The sequence below is a fragment of the Acanthaster planci genome, linkage group LG19 (assembly GCF_054643075.1).
Source record: "Acanthaster planci isolate LZ-2023a linkage group LG19, COTS_SCS, whole genome shotgun sequence".
In the NCBI taxonomy this organism is placed as follows: Eukaryota; Metazoa; Echinodermata; class Asteroidea; order Valvatida; family Acanthasteridae; genus Acanthaster; species Acanthaster planci.
The window spans coordinates 55918-72564 of record NC_141795.1 but is presented as its reverse complement, the minus strand read 5'-3'; the positions used below and the strand labels follow the sequence as shown (position 1 = coordinate 72564).

General features: G+C 42.3%; 1 protein-coding gene across 1 annotated transcript in view; it reads right to left on the bottom strand.

The window, feature by feature from the left end:
- Positions 1-15304, bottom strand: part of LOC110978671 (Golgi-specific brefeldin A-resistance guanine nucleotide exchange factor 1-like) — a 29719-nt gene extending 14415 nt beyond the window's left edge. The window contains exons 1-19 of the mRNA XM_087129872.1: positions 15150-15304; positions 14362-14480; positions 12903-13011; positions 11677-11780; positions 10707-11198; positions 8900-9071; positions 8241-8325; positions 7497-7632; positions 7115-7306; positions 6384-6485; positions 5224-5572; positions 4710-4831; positions 3853-4055; positions 3255-3378; positions 2576-2701; positions 2088-2170; positions 1289-1525; positions 853-952; positions 374-615 (exon numbers count right to left, since the gene is read on the bottom strand). Of these exons, the coding sequence (XP_086985998.1) occupies positions 374-615; positions 853-952; positions 1289-1525; positions 2088-2170; positions 2576-2701; positions 3255-3378; positions 3853-4055; positions 4710-4831; positions 5224-5572; positions 6384-6485; positions 7115-7306; positions 7497-7632; positions 8241-8325; positions 8900-9071; positions 10707-11198; positions 11677-11780; positions 12903-13011; positions 14362-14480; positions 15150-15156 (3104 nt within the window). The 5' untranslated portion in view covers positions 15157-15304. The remainder of the gene's footprint in view (positions 1-373; positions 616-852; positions 953-1288; positions 1526-2087; positions 2171-2575; positions 2702-3254; positions 3379-3852; positions 4056-4709; positions 4832-5223; positions 5573-6383; positions 6486-7114; positions 7307-7496; positions 7633-8240; positions 8326-8899; positions 9072-10706; positions 11199-11676; positions 11781-12902; positions 13012-14361; positions 14481-15149) is intronic.
- Positions 15305-16647: the final 1343 nt, after the last annotated feature.

Below are 16647 nucleotides of genomic sequence, written 5' to 3'. Positions count from 1 at the left end.
ACTCTGCTGCTAGCACCAACAAAGTCTCTGACCTCCACACTCTCTATGCAAGGTTGCTGGCACACAGCTCAGTATTAGGTAGATGAGTTATTTTGGTAAATATCTGATTACAATCTCAGATAAAATATTGTTTTGATCCCATATAAGTCAAGATACCTCAAGATGGATTACTTGACCGGCTCCATCTCCTCTCTAATGAGGTAGACTGCTGCTAGATTCCACAATGTCTTGGACATCTACTATCTCTGTTCAGGGGAGCTGCATGGCAGCTCAGTATTGAGTGAATGAGTTACTCAAGTAAACATCTGATCACTAACCAAAGTAAAATAATGTTCTGACCCCATATGAGTTCAAGCATCACAGGATGACTTACTTGACTGGTTGCATCTCCTCTCTTATGAGGGAGACCCTGCCGCTAGGATCCACAAAGTCTTGGACCTCTACCATCTCGATGGGGAGGAGCTTGGCCCGATACAGCTGCAGCATGCAGTCCAGGAGGTTCTTCCAGCCTTCGGCTAGGATGTCGCCATGGCGATGGGCCAAGCCAAAGACTGTCTTGGCCGCAAGGTGGGCCTTGGCATTGGAGCCAAAGGCGATTGGAAGGTTCTCTGGGGTCTTTTTTCAGGGAGGTAAAGCAAACATGAAATACAATTGTGAGTTGAGTTTAAAATACTTGGAAGGGATAGTTGCCTCTGTTACTGAAATGGATGGGTGCCATTTCGGGGATCTGTTAGCACCATAATATAAGATTGTTGTGCACATGGCATTTTGGGGGCATTTGGGGGTATTAGACAATCTTGGGAATATCCAATGAGGTCAAGGTATGAGGTGGTTTCAAAATGCCTGCTTTACCTCCATGGAACTTAGAAGAGTGGTGAACTTGCAGAGGGAGATGACCAAATTGTCGAACACGTCCGTCAAACCGTAATGGGCTGAGATCATTGCACATTTCCTACACAGAATACGCACAAGACACAGATCAGCAAAGCCTGTGACTCAAACACAGCACCACAACCTGGAGAACCGAGTTCACTCAGACAGTATGACTTAAAGCTGGACTCAAGATCTGAGGAACAAGTTTCCAAGACGTTTCAATGTTTACACTTCAACGGTAGTTTGAAATCGGAATAACATTTCCAAAATCAACACAGATCTTCACAACAGTCCTCAAAGCATCTCTAAAGTATCCCCAAACTAGGTATGAACCTAAATGGTCTTCAATCTTCTAATTCCTCCATCTAGAATTGAATTGAGTAGGATGAATTTTTTCACAAAATGAATCCTGTACCTGAATCCAGCGATAGCCTTCTGTGTGATGGTGTCATCCATGCCTTTGTCAAAGACAAAGGACAGGGCAGCCACTGTGGGTCCCCAGGCCAGCAGGAACATCTCACGGTCCAGCTCACCGCACTGGGCATGCAGGAAGGTACCCTCCTGACTGGCCCCTCGCTTCAGCAGCACACGCCACAAGTAGTTGTCACGGACTAAGCCCGTCTGCTCAGCCGGCATCACAATCTCCTCGCTCCTGAAATTGACAACCTCCAATAAATGACTAACCGGGCCTACTGACCAATGACAAAATCTCATACATGCGTGTGTAAAGAAAACTTATCTTTCGTTTCAGAGCCCAGTTCTATGGAGGTACTATGCAGAAAAATTGCTAAGCAGATTTGTGTGTTAAGCAAAGAGAAGCGGGGAACTAGTTTCAAGTTAGTAGACTTTGCAATGCACTTTGGCTGGTAACCTGTTTTTGTGCTAAACTCATATTTTCAGCAATTGGCCAGTTTCAGAGCTTAGTAGCGTTATGAAATTGACCCCAGAAAGCTTTTGGCCAAGAAAAACTTTCTGTTGGAATTGAAATGACAGGCTCTCTAATGTGTTAAGATTTATCTCAAATTCAGGGTGCTTAGAATATTTTCCATTGCCTCATTCTGTGCGGACCGATTCACCAGAACCACACTTTTAGTTACCACTCTATTTGTCAGTGCTTTTTGACACAAAACTGAAAGTTGTTTGTATTGATGAGCAGTGCCCAATAAATGTAAACAGCAACAAAGATAATAGGTAAACAATGGCGTTACACTTACTTGATAGCATTGAAGACTTCTTCCAGCATGGATTGATCAAAATCTGACCCGCCATTCACCTTGCTCAGATTCTTCTTAAATTGCTGCATAAATGAAAACATAGGACACATGGGGACAAGGGATACAGGCAAAACTGCAGATTGATTGAATATGTAGTCAAAATAAACACGGTATATCGCATACAGCAGAAGTCAATATTATATACTTTGCCTTCAACAGCAGTCAATACTGTATTTATTGCTTTTAGCAGAAGGCAATATCATATATACTGCCTTCAGAAGAAGTCAATATCTTCCATACTGCTCTCAGTCAAATAATGCTTCTGTGATGATATTCAAATATTACCCTAGGCAACTTGATTTAAACATAAAGAATTACCAATTGTATTGGCTCCCTTATTTTGAAAATTTACAGACTTTCTCTGCCAGCTCTGTTTGTTACTGTATAAAATGTATCAAGTTTATTGGTTTGGAGGAATCTGTGCTTACCTCGACGTTCATTGGAATGTTCTGCTTCTTGGCATTATGGTTGTGCTGGTCCACATTCAACATGATGACTGCGTAGGCTAGTGTAAAAGCAGCGTCACTGTTTGCATATGGCTGATGGTTGGTGTTCTAGACCAAAAGATGTCAGAGAATGAAAATATTCAATGAAGGGCAGGTTGTATTCAAGTCCCGACTGATGTGCCAATTCCTTAACCCTAACCCCCAAGGGTTGCTGGCCCTAACCTTCCCCATTCACACAAAGTTAAACACCCATATGGGATTTTGTGCACAGAGGCTGTTGGACTTTGTTTTTCTGAGGTATGCCAAACCCAATGCAAAAACCAGCTGTTATGGGCCTACAAGACCTATCTCCACAGAATTAAACACATTACTACTGTTTAATTAAATTAATTCTGTGTGGTTGGGGAAGGTTAGGGTTAAGGGCCAATCTGACCAAAACACTATCCGGGCATTATTATTTCAATTGGGACAACAATCGAAATCAGTTTTAAACTTTTCTGGCATTATCCCAGCTTTTTACCCTGATAGGGGTTCTTTTCTGAACTTATTACAGTCTAAATAATGATTTCTCTGTTTTACCTTTATCTGAATTTTCATATTGTGGAAAACTGAATAAATCAAATAAAAAAAGGCAGAGTGAACAAATAACTCTAGGACTTACATGCCAGTAGGCTGAGAAGTGCTCCATGAGATGTTGGATGACAGGAGCCTCTCCTGGAAGTCGGAAGGCTTCCAGGTACATCCTAAGGGCTTCATCAATCCTGGTGCCCTCGAACACAAACAACCTGTGGGCAAGTTACACACCCATAAAATCTTTACAACCAATTTCCAAAAAGTGTGAGCTTAAGCATCTACCGGAAAAGCAAAAGTGTTTGGGGTAAACTTCTTAAGGAAGAGATGGGAAATAACTGTCTGTTCCGTGACATCTGTTGGAGGAAAAACTGGTGTAATATTAACCAAACACAACTGCTTTTGATAATTAACCCTAACACGGCCAAGATTTTAATAACTTTGTGGTATTGTGGACTACAGAGTCAAGCCAACATATCTTGAATACCAAGATCTTGAATGAAAGCTTAAGTACCAATCCTGTGTAGGTAGCTACATGCACAATGATGAAACTGGAAGATTCAGAAAGATTCCTTGTAAAACAAAAGTTTGGGTTGACAAAATGCACTGGCAACACAGTAATAGTGCTGCCTTGTATTGACTCACTTGGTTCCAAGCTACACATATCTTTGGTGAATGCTCAAACTCACTTCAAAAAAGCTTCCAAGACCTTCTCGTTCTTCTTGCTGCTGAGGTATTCCCCAATCATCTTCTTGTCCAGTCGGGGGTTCTCTTTGAGGAAGATGGCCACCTCGTGGGGGTCCAGCGGGGTGTGTAGGATGCCCTGTTCTATCAGGAATGCGATGCCCTTGGAGGGCTTGAGGTTGAACTGTTCTGTTCCCGCCTGGATCATCTGCAAGAAAAGATAGGACCAACGGTGTATCTGAGATCCAATTTCCGGGGAGGGGGGGCAGTTGGGGGAGCAGACCTATTTTATTATGGTATACAAAACAATACAAATCCCAGGATTCCAGGGGTTACAGATATGAAGTGGGGCCATCTATACATATGTACCCCTGATACTGCTTCCAGTACTGCCACTTGATGCTCTCAAGATTAGGATTAATCAAGGTCTTAAATGACTGATCATATTGGCCCAGAGAGTCTCCACTCTTGTGCCATCTCTGAAAATCCTAGGTTTAATTTCCACCTGGATGGGGTTGTCAAGTTCCAGACTTACCGGGAATGCATTTTAAGGAATGTTAATCCACGCCTTAATTCCGCATTTTTCGCTCTTTCTTTTGTAAATGGATCTTCAGCTATACACATAACAGGGATTTTTACTTTCTGAAGACTTCAACTCAACCGTTTCAAATCGTTGAAAAATGTTTCTATTGTTTGTAGTCCTTTTCCTTTAGGGGAGCAAACACAAAGCCGATTGGCATTAAAAAAACTTCAAACTTGAAATCACAGAAACACAGCAATTGAAATTAATCATTTAAACTTGCACATCATCTTGCATTTATGAAAATCACAAAGTACTGCAAGTATAATGACAAGAACCAACCTTTTTCTTTTTTTTGATCTGCATGAGTTGCTCCAGCGATGGCAGATTGGCTGAGGGAGGGAAGCGGCTGACTCGTCGGTTGGGGCTCCCCTCGATGAAGTCCTCTGAGGCCTTCAACTTGCCTGCAATGCCAAGGGGTATAAAGTTTCACACAGTTACAAACCCTTTTTCTGCTATGCCTTCCCTCGCAGAATTTGTTAAGAGGTATATGCCAGTCAACGGTTAGTTGGGGAGCCAAGGTGTTAGATTTCAAAACGCGTTGCCTCACATTACAATGTTCCCAAACCTAAAAGGTTCTGGAATTATTCTGATCATCATTCAGGATGCTAAATTCAAACTTCTGCATGGAGACTTCAGGAAAACAGACAAGACAGAGTTTCACAGCTCAGAAGTTAGAGTTCGCATACTTCGGCATTGACAAGGTTGAAATCTCGAAAGTCATTTTTTATAGTTCACACAATTCACTTCAAAATCTGCCCACAGACTTGTGTATGAGGCAGTAGATGCTACTTACTAGTGTCTATCTCTTTGTCGCGGTTCGCCGACATGACCTGAGCCATGGCGTAGCCTGTGGTGGGGGGAGTCACGCCCATTCCGACCTGCCGGGCTCCATCCTCATCCTTCCCTCCTCTCTCCTTCCCCTTGTCACCGTCCTCCTTTCCCGAGATGTCCTGGACACGGATGGTGACAGCCGACTCACCAGCCTTGTCCCTGTCCGGGGGGCTGGCCTGGCCCTGGGCAGCCACCATGGAGCTCAGGATGCGGTGGTGGCAGTTGGTCTCAATGCTGTCTACCACAGCCAGCAGGGCCTCCAGTGAGAGCAGGTGGGTGGTGAAAAGAGACCCCGAGACTGGGAAGGCATTCTGCCAGGAAAGGAAAAAGTGATCTGGTAAGAGAGACCATCCTGACTGGGAAAGTATTGAACTGGTAACACAAACTGCAGAGAGGTTACTAGTGGGTCCTGGAGAGAAAGCCACAGTCTGGCAAAGCAGCAAAGCTCTCTTCAATTCCACACACTTCACCAGGTGCGTTTACAAGCAGACTTAGGCATTTTTTCACCAGACATTTATGGAACGAGGCTTGTTGATACTTGGTGTTAAAGCAAACATGTATGTTATTTTGAGACACTACATGTAGATCAAATATTCATGCTGCAAATTCCCAACAGCTGAACACATTTCAAGATGAGTGGATTTGACAAGTTTCATGGTGTCAAATTTGCTTTGCTTCTGCATTTGTCTGGAGTTTCAACCCGCTTCTATAGACCATGCTTATGTCAGGTATGGGAGCTGTATCTTATCCCAAACTTGAGAAAGCCCAAAATACAGATGCTGAAGGAGGCCTTACACCACAGATGTAGATCAATGCCATGCAAAGCTTCAACTTTCCTTCATGAAAATTGGGAGATACTAATTTTCAGTCTTAACGCTGTACTGAAAAAGTTTACAACAAAAATTACAAGTTTAAAACAAATCCTTTCAGATTAGAAATTTTTAATACTTTAAGCATCACACCAACAATAAGCATTACAACAGCACAAAGAAATTCATATTCACAGGATATAGGAAAAAAATCAGGATGTTCAGGGCAAAGAACACTTAACTTCCTTCAATCTTTAAGTATTGAACAGAAATGCTGGGCCATTGGAGATTTCTTCTGGTTTCCAAGACTGACCTTGGACAGCAACTTGGTCAGATCTTCAAATAAATTACTGCAGTAGATGTCACAGTCATAGTTCAGATAGAGTTCTGTCACCATACAGGGGAGTCGCCACAGCTGTAAAAAAAAATTACAGGTTAAGGATTTAGTCAAAGGTGCAAAGACTAGTCATAACCCCACAAATCTTCCTGAAACCTCTATCATCCTCAATACTGAAGGAGTCCAATGCTGAATTCTTTGAATCTTATGTTAAGCAAGTGCCTAAAACCCCGACAACGTAGCAGTAGGCTCTGCCTCCCCCAATCCAACAAAATCTTGCAAAATCACCTGTTGGAATTGGAAGGATCTAGGAGGGTTCACAGGGCTAAGCACATGGAATTACACGGCAAATTATTTCAGATATTTTGAAAATACTTTAAAACAGTGTAAACAATATCATTACAGACACTCTCATAATATCTTATTTATATGGAAACCCCCCCCCTTCATGCTTTTCTTTTTAAGAAATGAACAAATAACAGTTCAAAAACTTCAAAATCTTGTAACTAAAATCGTTCCAAATAACTTAAGATTTGACTGCTTATTGGAGGAGAGTAGCATCAACACAGTAGCTATCATCTTTATTAAAGGTCTTGGAAACAAGTTTGAAAAACCCCATCAATCATTGGAACTTCAGCAAATGTCAGTTCTCTCTACATGTAGTAAGTGTTGGGCTGCTACACCACCTCGTCAGACACCCTGCCCACCTGCACAATGGAGTCCAGTGCCATCTCACGCTGCTCGTAGGGAATGCGGACTGACTCTGAGATGATGATCTCCATCAGCTTGTGCAGGAACATCTCCAGCTGGAACTTGAGATGGGTCCTCATGGACTCAAAGAGCATGAAGCAGACACGCAAGGAGGCTGCGAAGAGCGACAGCCTGTCTGCCTGCAGGAGCTGTCGACAGGAAATGGCAAAATTAAGTGATTAGACAACTTGACATTCCAAGTATGACGGGGGTGCTAACAACACCTGCTACAGACAAACACGCATTCAGTGCATGTTTTCAGTGTCGGTAACCGTCAAAGGCTGATTACACATTTGGTTTTGTTTTCATTTTTAGCAGAAGTTTTCTTTTGAAACTTACAGCCAACAGGTTCTTGCACATGTCATCTTTGATGAGACTGAGCAGAGCAGAAAAATGAGAAATGTGATCGCATCCCGTCTCCAAGGCGATGGTCAAAAGGTTCAGACCCATGTGCATCATCAAGTCTGTGTTATGCCTGAGGGAAATGAAACACAACCTGTTTCTGAATTTGATCCCTTTTTATTAATGCAGTTAGCAGGATACACACAGAGCTGTTACAGCAAATTCTACGATTCCGCTTACTACGAGTGAGGAATCACTTTTAACAGCATTTTTCACGGATAAAGTAAAAAAAAAGGTTCAAGTACATGGATACATCTCATATGAGGATCTTACAAAGCCAGGTCTGGCAGAGAATTCTGTGCAAGGTCTACAGGCAAAATTGATACTGTGGTTAACAGAGCTTCAAAAGTGGGCATAGCTCTAGTGCACAACCCATATCAAAACCTATCCAAAGGTTAACAGACCAAGTTTTCCACTATGCTTTCCACTATGACAAGCCAAGCCATTTTCTCTGAGCTACTGTAACAAATTGATGCTCACAAAAGGAAAAAAAAATCAAAATAAACATGCGGCAAAGATACAAGTGGCAGCAACTTGCTGCTAAGCCTTTGGAATGTCTACATACGTCTATTTCAAATCTACAACACAGTTCACAATCGGCAATTACCAATGGTGCTGTGTAGTTTACAGTTTCACACTCAGACATTCTCTGGAGTCAAAGACATGTACAGTTACACCTACCTGTCATATGGATTGATGAGGGAGATGAGGAATCTCATCAACTCCCTGACACAAGGTAGCCCATAGGGTATAATGGGCCCCGAGCCTGTGGGGAACACACGCCAAAAACACTGAGTGTAGCAAAAAAGAGACTGTTTGAAATGAAACTTAAAAAAACATCTTTTGGTAAAAGCAAACACCGTGTGGGCAAATGTGAATTTGTGTGAAATATCTCAAACAAGCCTCTTCCCAAGTCAAGTTGACTCAAGTCATGTTTCGAGTGACTCAGGTCACAATCAACCACTGTCTCAAATGTGGACTCATTCTCGCTGCTGGTGACTCAAACAGCAAAACTCCTAATACTCGCATTTCATCAATACCATTGGAGGTGGTTTCTACCTAATCAATTTCTTGCATACTATTTATAAAGACAATAGCTGTAAAAAGTGATGAAAACAAGCCTATTTTTAAATAGCCCAACCCCACTGATATCTATTTAGAGCTGTCCTTGGAGTAGCAATACTCATAACATCAGACTTGGACTGATGTGATTCATGACAGCGACTCAAAATTGACGTCACGACTCAAATGCAAAGCGCTGCCAAGCAGATATTGCTGAACAATTTTGGAGCCAAGCACAAAGCCAGTCACAATATGCACTGCAACTCTGGTATCCTTACCATCTTTATGCCTGTGGTGGGGTGTGAACCTGACCCCCTGGGGATTGACGTATTCAGAGTCTTGCATGGAGGCACTGTCAGAATGCTCTGTGATGGACTCAGTGTCTTCGGTACCATCCACTAAGGAATCGGATCGTTCCACATCAAGAATCTGGTCATGCTCATCACCCTTCTGTTAGAAAGGAAGATATTTCAATACTTCCACTTCTTTCATAATATATGTTTAAATAGCTGTAGCCTCTTTGAGTGATCCTTGTTCACCACTTCCCAGGCTGTGTCATGTTATTGGGGTGTGATCCCCAGCCACATGGTGTTTCAGGTTTAATGGCTTCTGGCTAGCATCCCCCAAACAGAAGATATTGACAAATGGGAAGAGCCACCAACATAGGGCTGGATAGCTCGGTTGGACGAGCACTGGTACGGTATTCCAGATGTCGCAGGTTCAAATCCCACTCCAGTCAATTACTTTGTTCATCTTTATAATCATTCATAAGCACCTAGTCAGTTTCCCTATATAGTTTCTTTCATAATACCCTTCCAAAACAGGAGATCATCTTTCATCCAAGATCCCATGTCTGTTGAATTTCCATTGCTTGGCAACATTACACAGCGGGGCCACTTCACAGTGTGGAGTGGTCAAACTGTGAAGTCACGATCCTTGCCATCAATTTAAAGCATATGTCATATCCATAACAGTCTGGCATGTGTGGACTCAATTGGGGTTAGATGTGTTAGAGTGAACAGCAAGCAAATTCTCATTTAGCCAAGAAACAGGAACTTGAATCCCTGACAACTTCTTTTAATAGAACCCATTTTTGCAGACAGAGAAACATACATGTACATGTATTGTTTCTGCTGAATGTACATGTACTGTACGTGTATGTATTACATGTACATTATATGACTTGAAAACAATTTTCAACAACCCTAGTATACTTGTCACTCTTCACTTTTGGAGTGTAAAGGTACCATATTTTGCAGAGCAGAGAAACACATTTTTAATTTGCATGTAATATGGAAAACAACAGCATAAAAAACCCACGCACAATTGTTCATGCTGAACAGTACTTCCTTCTTGACTTACATTTATGCAGTTTTAATTTTAAAAAGCCTGAAAAATGCGAGTGCTAAGTTAACATGTGGAAGCATTCATGTGGAAGCATTCATGTGGAAGCATTCATGTGGAAGCATTCATGTGGAAGCATTCATGTGGAAGCATTCATGTGGAAGCATTCATGTGGAAGCATTCATGTGGAAGCATTCATGTGGAAGCATTCATGTGGAAGCATTCATGTGGAAGCATTCATGTGGAAGCATTCATGTGGAAGCATTCATGTGGAAGGGTGAAATGTGCTCATTTTTTTGAGTGAATTTACAGTAAAAGTGTTTGCTTTTCTGCCTTTGCAAACGTTTCCTGTTTGAAAATTACCATGAGTAACAACAAGAAACAAAAGCAATATTACAGCATTTAACACGCTATCGTTTAAAGGTGCCAATATATAATTAACAGTAACCCTGACCATCGGACTCACACTATTTGAACATTCTCGAAGCTGTCTCAGCTTCCTGGGTAGGATACAGTCCGATGCTGCCATTTCAGGTTCAAATGGCTGAATAAAATAACCATATCTATGACTGTACCAAGTTACTTCTGGTTGGAGAGGGATACCTAGGGTTAAAGTGATTTTCCGAAAGTCATCTGCTAGGATTCAAACCCCTACCCCTATGATCACAATTTACTAACCCAAACCCCGAAGCCACATGTCCCTTTAAAATTAGGGAAGACAGCAGCTTGAGGGCCTCCCACCTTGTTCTCTGTAGGCTCCTCCTGCTGCTCTCCTTGCATGGAGATGACCTGACCTTGGGTTGGGGTGACGTCACTCTCTGAAGGGGTCACGGCTGAGAGCGAATCCTTCATGTCCACGCCACTGTCGAGGGATGGCGAAGGCGGCAGGGCCTGCTCGTCTGCCTCTGAGGGTACGTCCAGGGTTGACGGCGGACTGACCTGAGACTGGCTTGCTTCCGAGGAGGCAGTGGTCGCAGTGCCGGGGGTGACGGTTGTGACAGCAGACATGGTAGCGGATGCTGCTCCTGGAGATGTCGCTGTAACCGGTGCAGTCACTGTCGGGCCCAAGGCGTTGGTGTTGGATGTCGGCGGAGAAGCGGCCCCCCCTGATTGCATGGAGGGCTCGTCAGTTGGTGTGGTGGCAAGACGGTCCTTCTTGGCACGGACTTTGGGAGAGGGACGGGATTTGCGGCGGCGACTTCCGTCAGTTATGCCGCCTGGCCGCATTTTTAACTGCAAACAAGATGCTCTCAAAAATGAGCCTAAAGCTTTTGAATTATGTTGCGAAGAACATTAAAAACACTTGAAAAGAGTAGTCATATCAACATTGCTGCACTTTTATGGTATTCACATTTTATTTCTGTACAGTAACATAGACATCAGACCCTCCTGTGCAAACATACATGTACACCCTGGACAGAGCAGTCCTTTTAAAACCAGTAAAGTAACAGATGACATTTCTATGTGGTGAAGCAGAAGCAGCTTAAATTGTTTGACTGTCCATGACTGATCCAATTCAAAAAGGACACAAATGTTGCAATAGGGAGACAGTTAACATCCTTGTTACCAAACGCAGTAACAATTCACATGCTCATCATCAAATTTACCGACTAGATAAAGAAAGTGAAACTGAAGAATGACTTTCTCATATCGACAAAGCAGACAAAGCAGACATCAGTGAAACTATGTGATGCTAAAACATCACGAGTACCTTTCTCATGCCCGAGAGTTTCTCCTCTTTGAACTGTGGCAATCTCGAGAAGAGCAGCTGCACCATATCAACCAGCGTGTGCTCTGCCGATCGGCGTAGAAGCTCTGAAAGGCAACCACAGTATGGAACTTGTTACTAATCTACCCGATGGGTGATCTTTGCTACAGCTCACTCAAAGTGCTTTGTAAACAGTACCTTTAAATTAAAATTAATTTTGCAATAGCAAAATGCGAAGGAAACTTGTGAAAATAACAGAACTCTCTTTCTAAATGTGGCGAATGTAAGCAGGCAAACAAAAAAATATATGTACAAGTTTTTAGATGTGAAAAAATTGTTGACAGGTGTTTTGTGAAGACAGGAAAGACCGGATTTGTTTCATTATTTTTTTTAAAAATTTTCAAATGTGTTTTTCTAACTTACTGATATGAATTTTACAGTCGTATCAAAACTTTAGGATCGGTCATGTAACCAGACACAAAACTATTTTTTTGGACTTAAAAGGTGTATTTAAATCCAGCCAGGCTGGCCAATCAGCTGTTTTGGTAGAGAAGTTAGACTGACGCAATTGGGCATGTGTGGTGGGCCTGATCGATTTCATTACATGAACTCAACCTAGGCCACCAAATTTTCATGAGGGCCAGTGTGGTGCACTTCCCCACTGGCCCTGCCGTGCACTTCCCCACTGGCCCTGTGGGCCACCAAAAGATTGAAGTTAATTTCGACCCCCGCAGATTCAACAGGGCCCTAATTTCACAAAGCAGAAAATATCGTTCCGTAAAGTTACTTTGGCCAGTGACCACAAGCCAGGCAAATATTCTCCTTTTCCAGGCAAATGTCTGAGCTTATCAGCTGTCATTAAGGTACTACAGGTTTGTGCACATTCTGGGGAAAATTCAAATTTCCTAAGCATTGGAAATACGGATTAATTATTGCCAGCTTTTTGGCCAAACTGCCATCAGCTACTGGTACATGTACATGTTTTGTGACTGATGTTCAGCCAATCTTTTCTATGCAGTAACAAAAATCTGAAGCATTGTTTCCCCATTTAGCAGTCTTATGAAATTGGGCCTGGTGTATGTGCATGTATGTTCACTCACTGTGTCCGTCCCAAGTTTTTCATAAGTACATGGTCACAAGCCTTGATCTGTAATCCAGTACACACAAAACACTGGTAATAATGCATACAAGTGCTCTCATCGATAACAATCATGCTAACTGGCACTCACCACTTAGTCTCATCTCAAAGCAAATTCTGAAGCAAGACTGCATGATCTCACAGACAGACTCATTGGAGAGATGTGCTCCAACAGGGGTCAGAAGTAAAGTCCTGAGAACCTGTGAAGCCAAGCAAATCAGACCCAAACAGGGAATCAGAAATGACATACATGTACAACAAAGCATGGAACCTTCATACAATGATGATTGTATCACTTGTATTTCACCCCCCCCAAAAAAATCAAACACTGGATTAAACTGACACCCCTATCTGGATGGTTCATTATGTGTGGCACACTGATTTTCTTTCCATGACATTTTTCTTAAGCAGTTTTCAACAATGTTTCTCGTACATATTTTTGGAATACCATCTATCCCAATGGAGGGTCTCGAACATTCCATATTTTTGGAATACCATCTATCCGGATGGAGGGTCTCGTACATTCCATATTTTTAGAATACCATCTATCCCGATGGAGGGTCCCGTACATTCCATATTTTTAGAATACCATCTATCTCGATGGAGGGTCCCGTACATTCCATATTTTTTGGAATACATGTACCATGTATCCCGATGGAGGGTCTCGTACATTCCATATTTTTAGAATACCATCTATCCCGATGGAGGGTCCCGTACATTCCATATTTTTAGAATACCATCTATCCCGATGGAGGGTCCCGTACATTCCATATTTTTAGAATACCATCTATCCCGATGGAGGGTCCCGTACATTCCATATTTTTAGAATACCATCTATCCCGATGGAGGGTCCCGTACATTCCATATTTTTGGAATACCATCTATCCCGATGGAGGGTCCCGTACATTCCATATTTTTGGAATACCATCTATCCCGATGGAGGGTCCCGTACATTTCATATTTTTGGAATACCATCTATCCCGATGGAGGGTCCCGTACATTCCATATTTTTAGAATACCATCTATCCCGATGGAGGGTCCCGTACATTTCATATTTTTGGAATACCATCTATCCCGATGGAGGGTCCCGTACATTCCATATTTTTGGAATACCACCAACTGCATCCAGACTTAAAGTGTAGCCCTAAATTGCACAAGAGGTGAAATTCTGGCAAGGCCAATGTATCTCATTAATAATCTGAACTGAAGGAGATAAGCATAGCTTCAAAAGGAAAGTCCAGGGAAAAGGTCACACCAACATTTAGGATGCCACTGAGTGTTTAAGCCTTAACCAAAGGTTTGGTTAGAGTTCTCATCCAAATTCCATGTCAGAAAAAATGGCCCAGAAGAAGAGATCCTAACATTTCACTGTGTTCAAATGCCACTGAAATCTAGACGCCAGGGTAACGGAGAAAGCAAACTTATATTCTGGAAATTTTTGTCTGAACATTTGAAGCCATGGGTTACAGATGAAATATGACCAGTCTGGCACAGCGAACCAGACAAGCCCTACAAACAGAAAGCTGGGAGGAAATGACACGCAAAATTACCTGGAGAATCTTCATGAGTACCACTTCGTCGGATCCTGGATCTGTACCAACAAACCTTGCGTGGGTGACGGCATCCGCTATGTTTTCAATCCCTGAGGTGGCACCTTCAACTGATGTGTCTGATTGTGAGGGGCATAACAATGTTACATTTGAGAATCAAGGGGGCAATTTTTGGTTCAAGTAAAAATTTGACGGAATCTGAGAGAGTCAAGAAGAAATAAAGAGTTGTAACTGATTAGGCATTATGTGCACATTTTTGTGGGTCTGTCAAGCAAACACATTCACAAAACAGTGTGCTACCAAAAGGTTGCCAAGGGAGGCCATTTTTCATGTTTATGGTAGACAAATGCATGACCACTTTGCTGTAATTTGCATTTGTGTGCATGTCAGGAAACAACTTGGGTGAATTTTTGATAGATTGGTACATTGCATGCGCTAGAAAGAAGACATTAATAAAATTACTACTTGAAATACGCTTAGAATCTTCTTCCCGACAACGAACATCAGAAATCAAGTTTGTTGCATGCAGCCAACAAAGAGAATTTGTTAACCATTTAACAAAGTCCCATTGCGAAAATGGCCTTTCCTTGGTACCTGTAACCTCTTAGTGGCCCTACCGAAATGTATTGTAAACTTGCTGCGTTGTTTAGGTGAAACTTAAAAAGTGATCCAATACTCGTTCACGAAAAAGTGCAAAGAAAACAAGCTTTTTCTTTCTTCTTACCTGCCTTTTGCAAACTTTCAAAAGGTAACCGTGCTACTACAGTACATGAACATACACTTCTTACCTAGCATTCCATAGGACAGAAACTTGTTGATGGAGGACAGAGCGAAGCCTGTGATTGGTCCAGTAGTGTCTTCAGACCGGATGACATCGAGGAAAGGACATAAAAACACATTGGGCTCTATATCTGCTATATCTGAAAGGGGGAAAAATCAAATAAAAAAAAAAGACTAATAGCCTTGCATTCCATCAAAGTCTTTCACTGAAGTTGACTGAACTACAATGCACTTATTAGTACCTCAAATATTTAAAAATCATAAAATCTATGGACTTTAGAGGTGTGGAAATAATGTCCTTACATTTTTTAACCTGTATCCTTTTTATTTTTAGAAGTGGATGAAAATTATTGCTCGTATTGTTTGAATATCTCCAAGCGCCAAGCTACTCCACTATATTAGTTATTGAAAAATGGCTTTTTCTCAGGACTTTCTAGTACCCGTTCTGCCTCCCCCTGCCTACATTTAAAAGCTACTGCTCTTTCACATGGTGATGTTGAGGGCATTTATACATGACATCTACATGTATATGTATATTGTAGCGCCGGCGGGTCAGGCCGGTGGGGGCGCCAGCTCGGACCCGCATGGAGTTGGCTGGCTGCCCCGGCTGGTATGCGAACGGCCTGCGGTTTTCCCGCCTCGCGCCTGCGCAGTCCCTGCCGACGGGCGCCATGTTTAGAGCTTGTCTGAAAAACACATTGCTGTGGACGCTACAGCAATAAAACAGAGATTTCGTGACCAGAACAGCGAGTTGCGGCTGTGTGTGTATCTATACTAGCATCAGACCCTAATCCGTGGGACACGCTACAATACTCTGTACATAAATGTACAAATAAATGTATACAAGGAGACCTGTACAAATGTGCATGCGCTGTACTTGTTATAAATATTAAATACCTGACTGGCTTTTGATCAACAGAACGGGCCAGCATTAAGTCTGGAAGAATGTTCTCAGGAGAACATGCATGAGTGCATCTGATGAGTGCTTGGCTGAACAGCTTATCGGCACGGGCTTGTAAAATACACTATGCACAGTGAACATGTACACAGCAAACGACTTTAAGAGACGGACTTGAGGATAAGGAAAATGGAAAACAAGCCATGAAAACCAAAACAAATCACATTCAGCAAGTTTCATGACTAAGTAAGCAGAGGTAAAGTCTAATCAATGCCAACAACAGTTCTGGTGTTACATGTGACACAGCCTTCAACTTCACCACACACAGATATTAGTCCTTAGTATCCTTAATGGTTTAACAAATTACCCATGGAAGCATGACATTTGCTTCACTTAATGTCCCGAACTGGCTCGTTTGCATTCTAGCCTGGACGTACAAAGCTTGATCCCACAGAAATCTGTAGTAGTCTGTGATCACTCCGCGAGTCAGATAGAAAATCTGGGACAGTTGTGAGGAAATGACTTAATAAATTGTTGGCAATATCTTTTTTTACTGTTGTCGTGGCTGATACTCTTAAACATCTACATGTAACGTTTCCATGAATCAT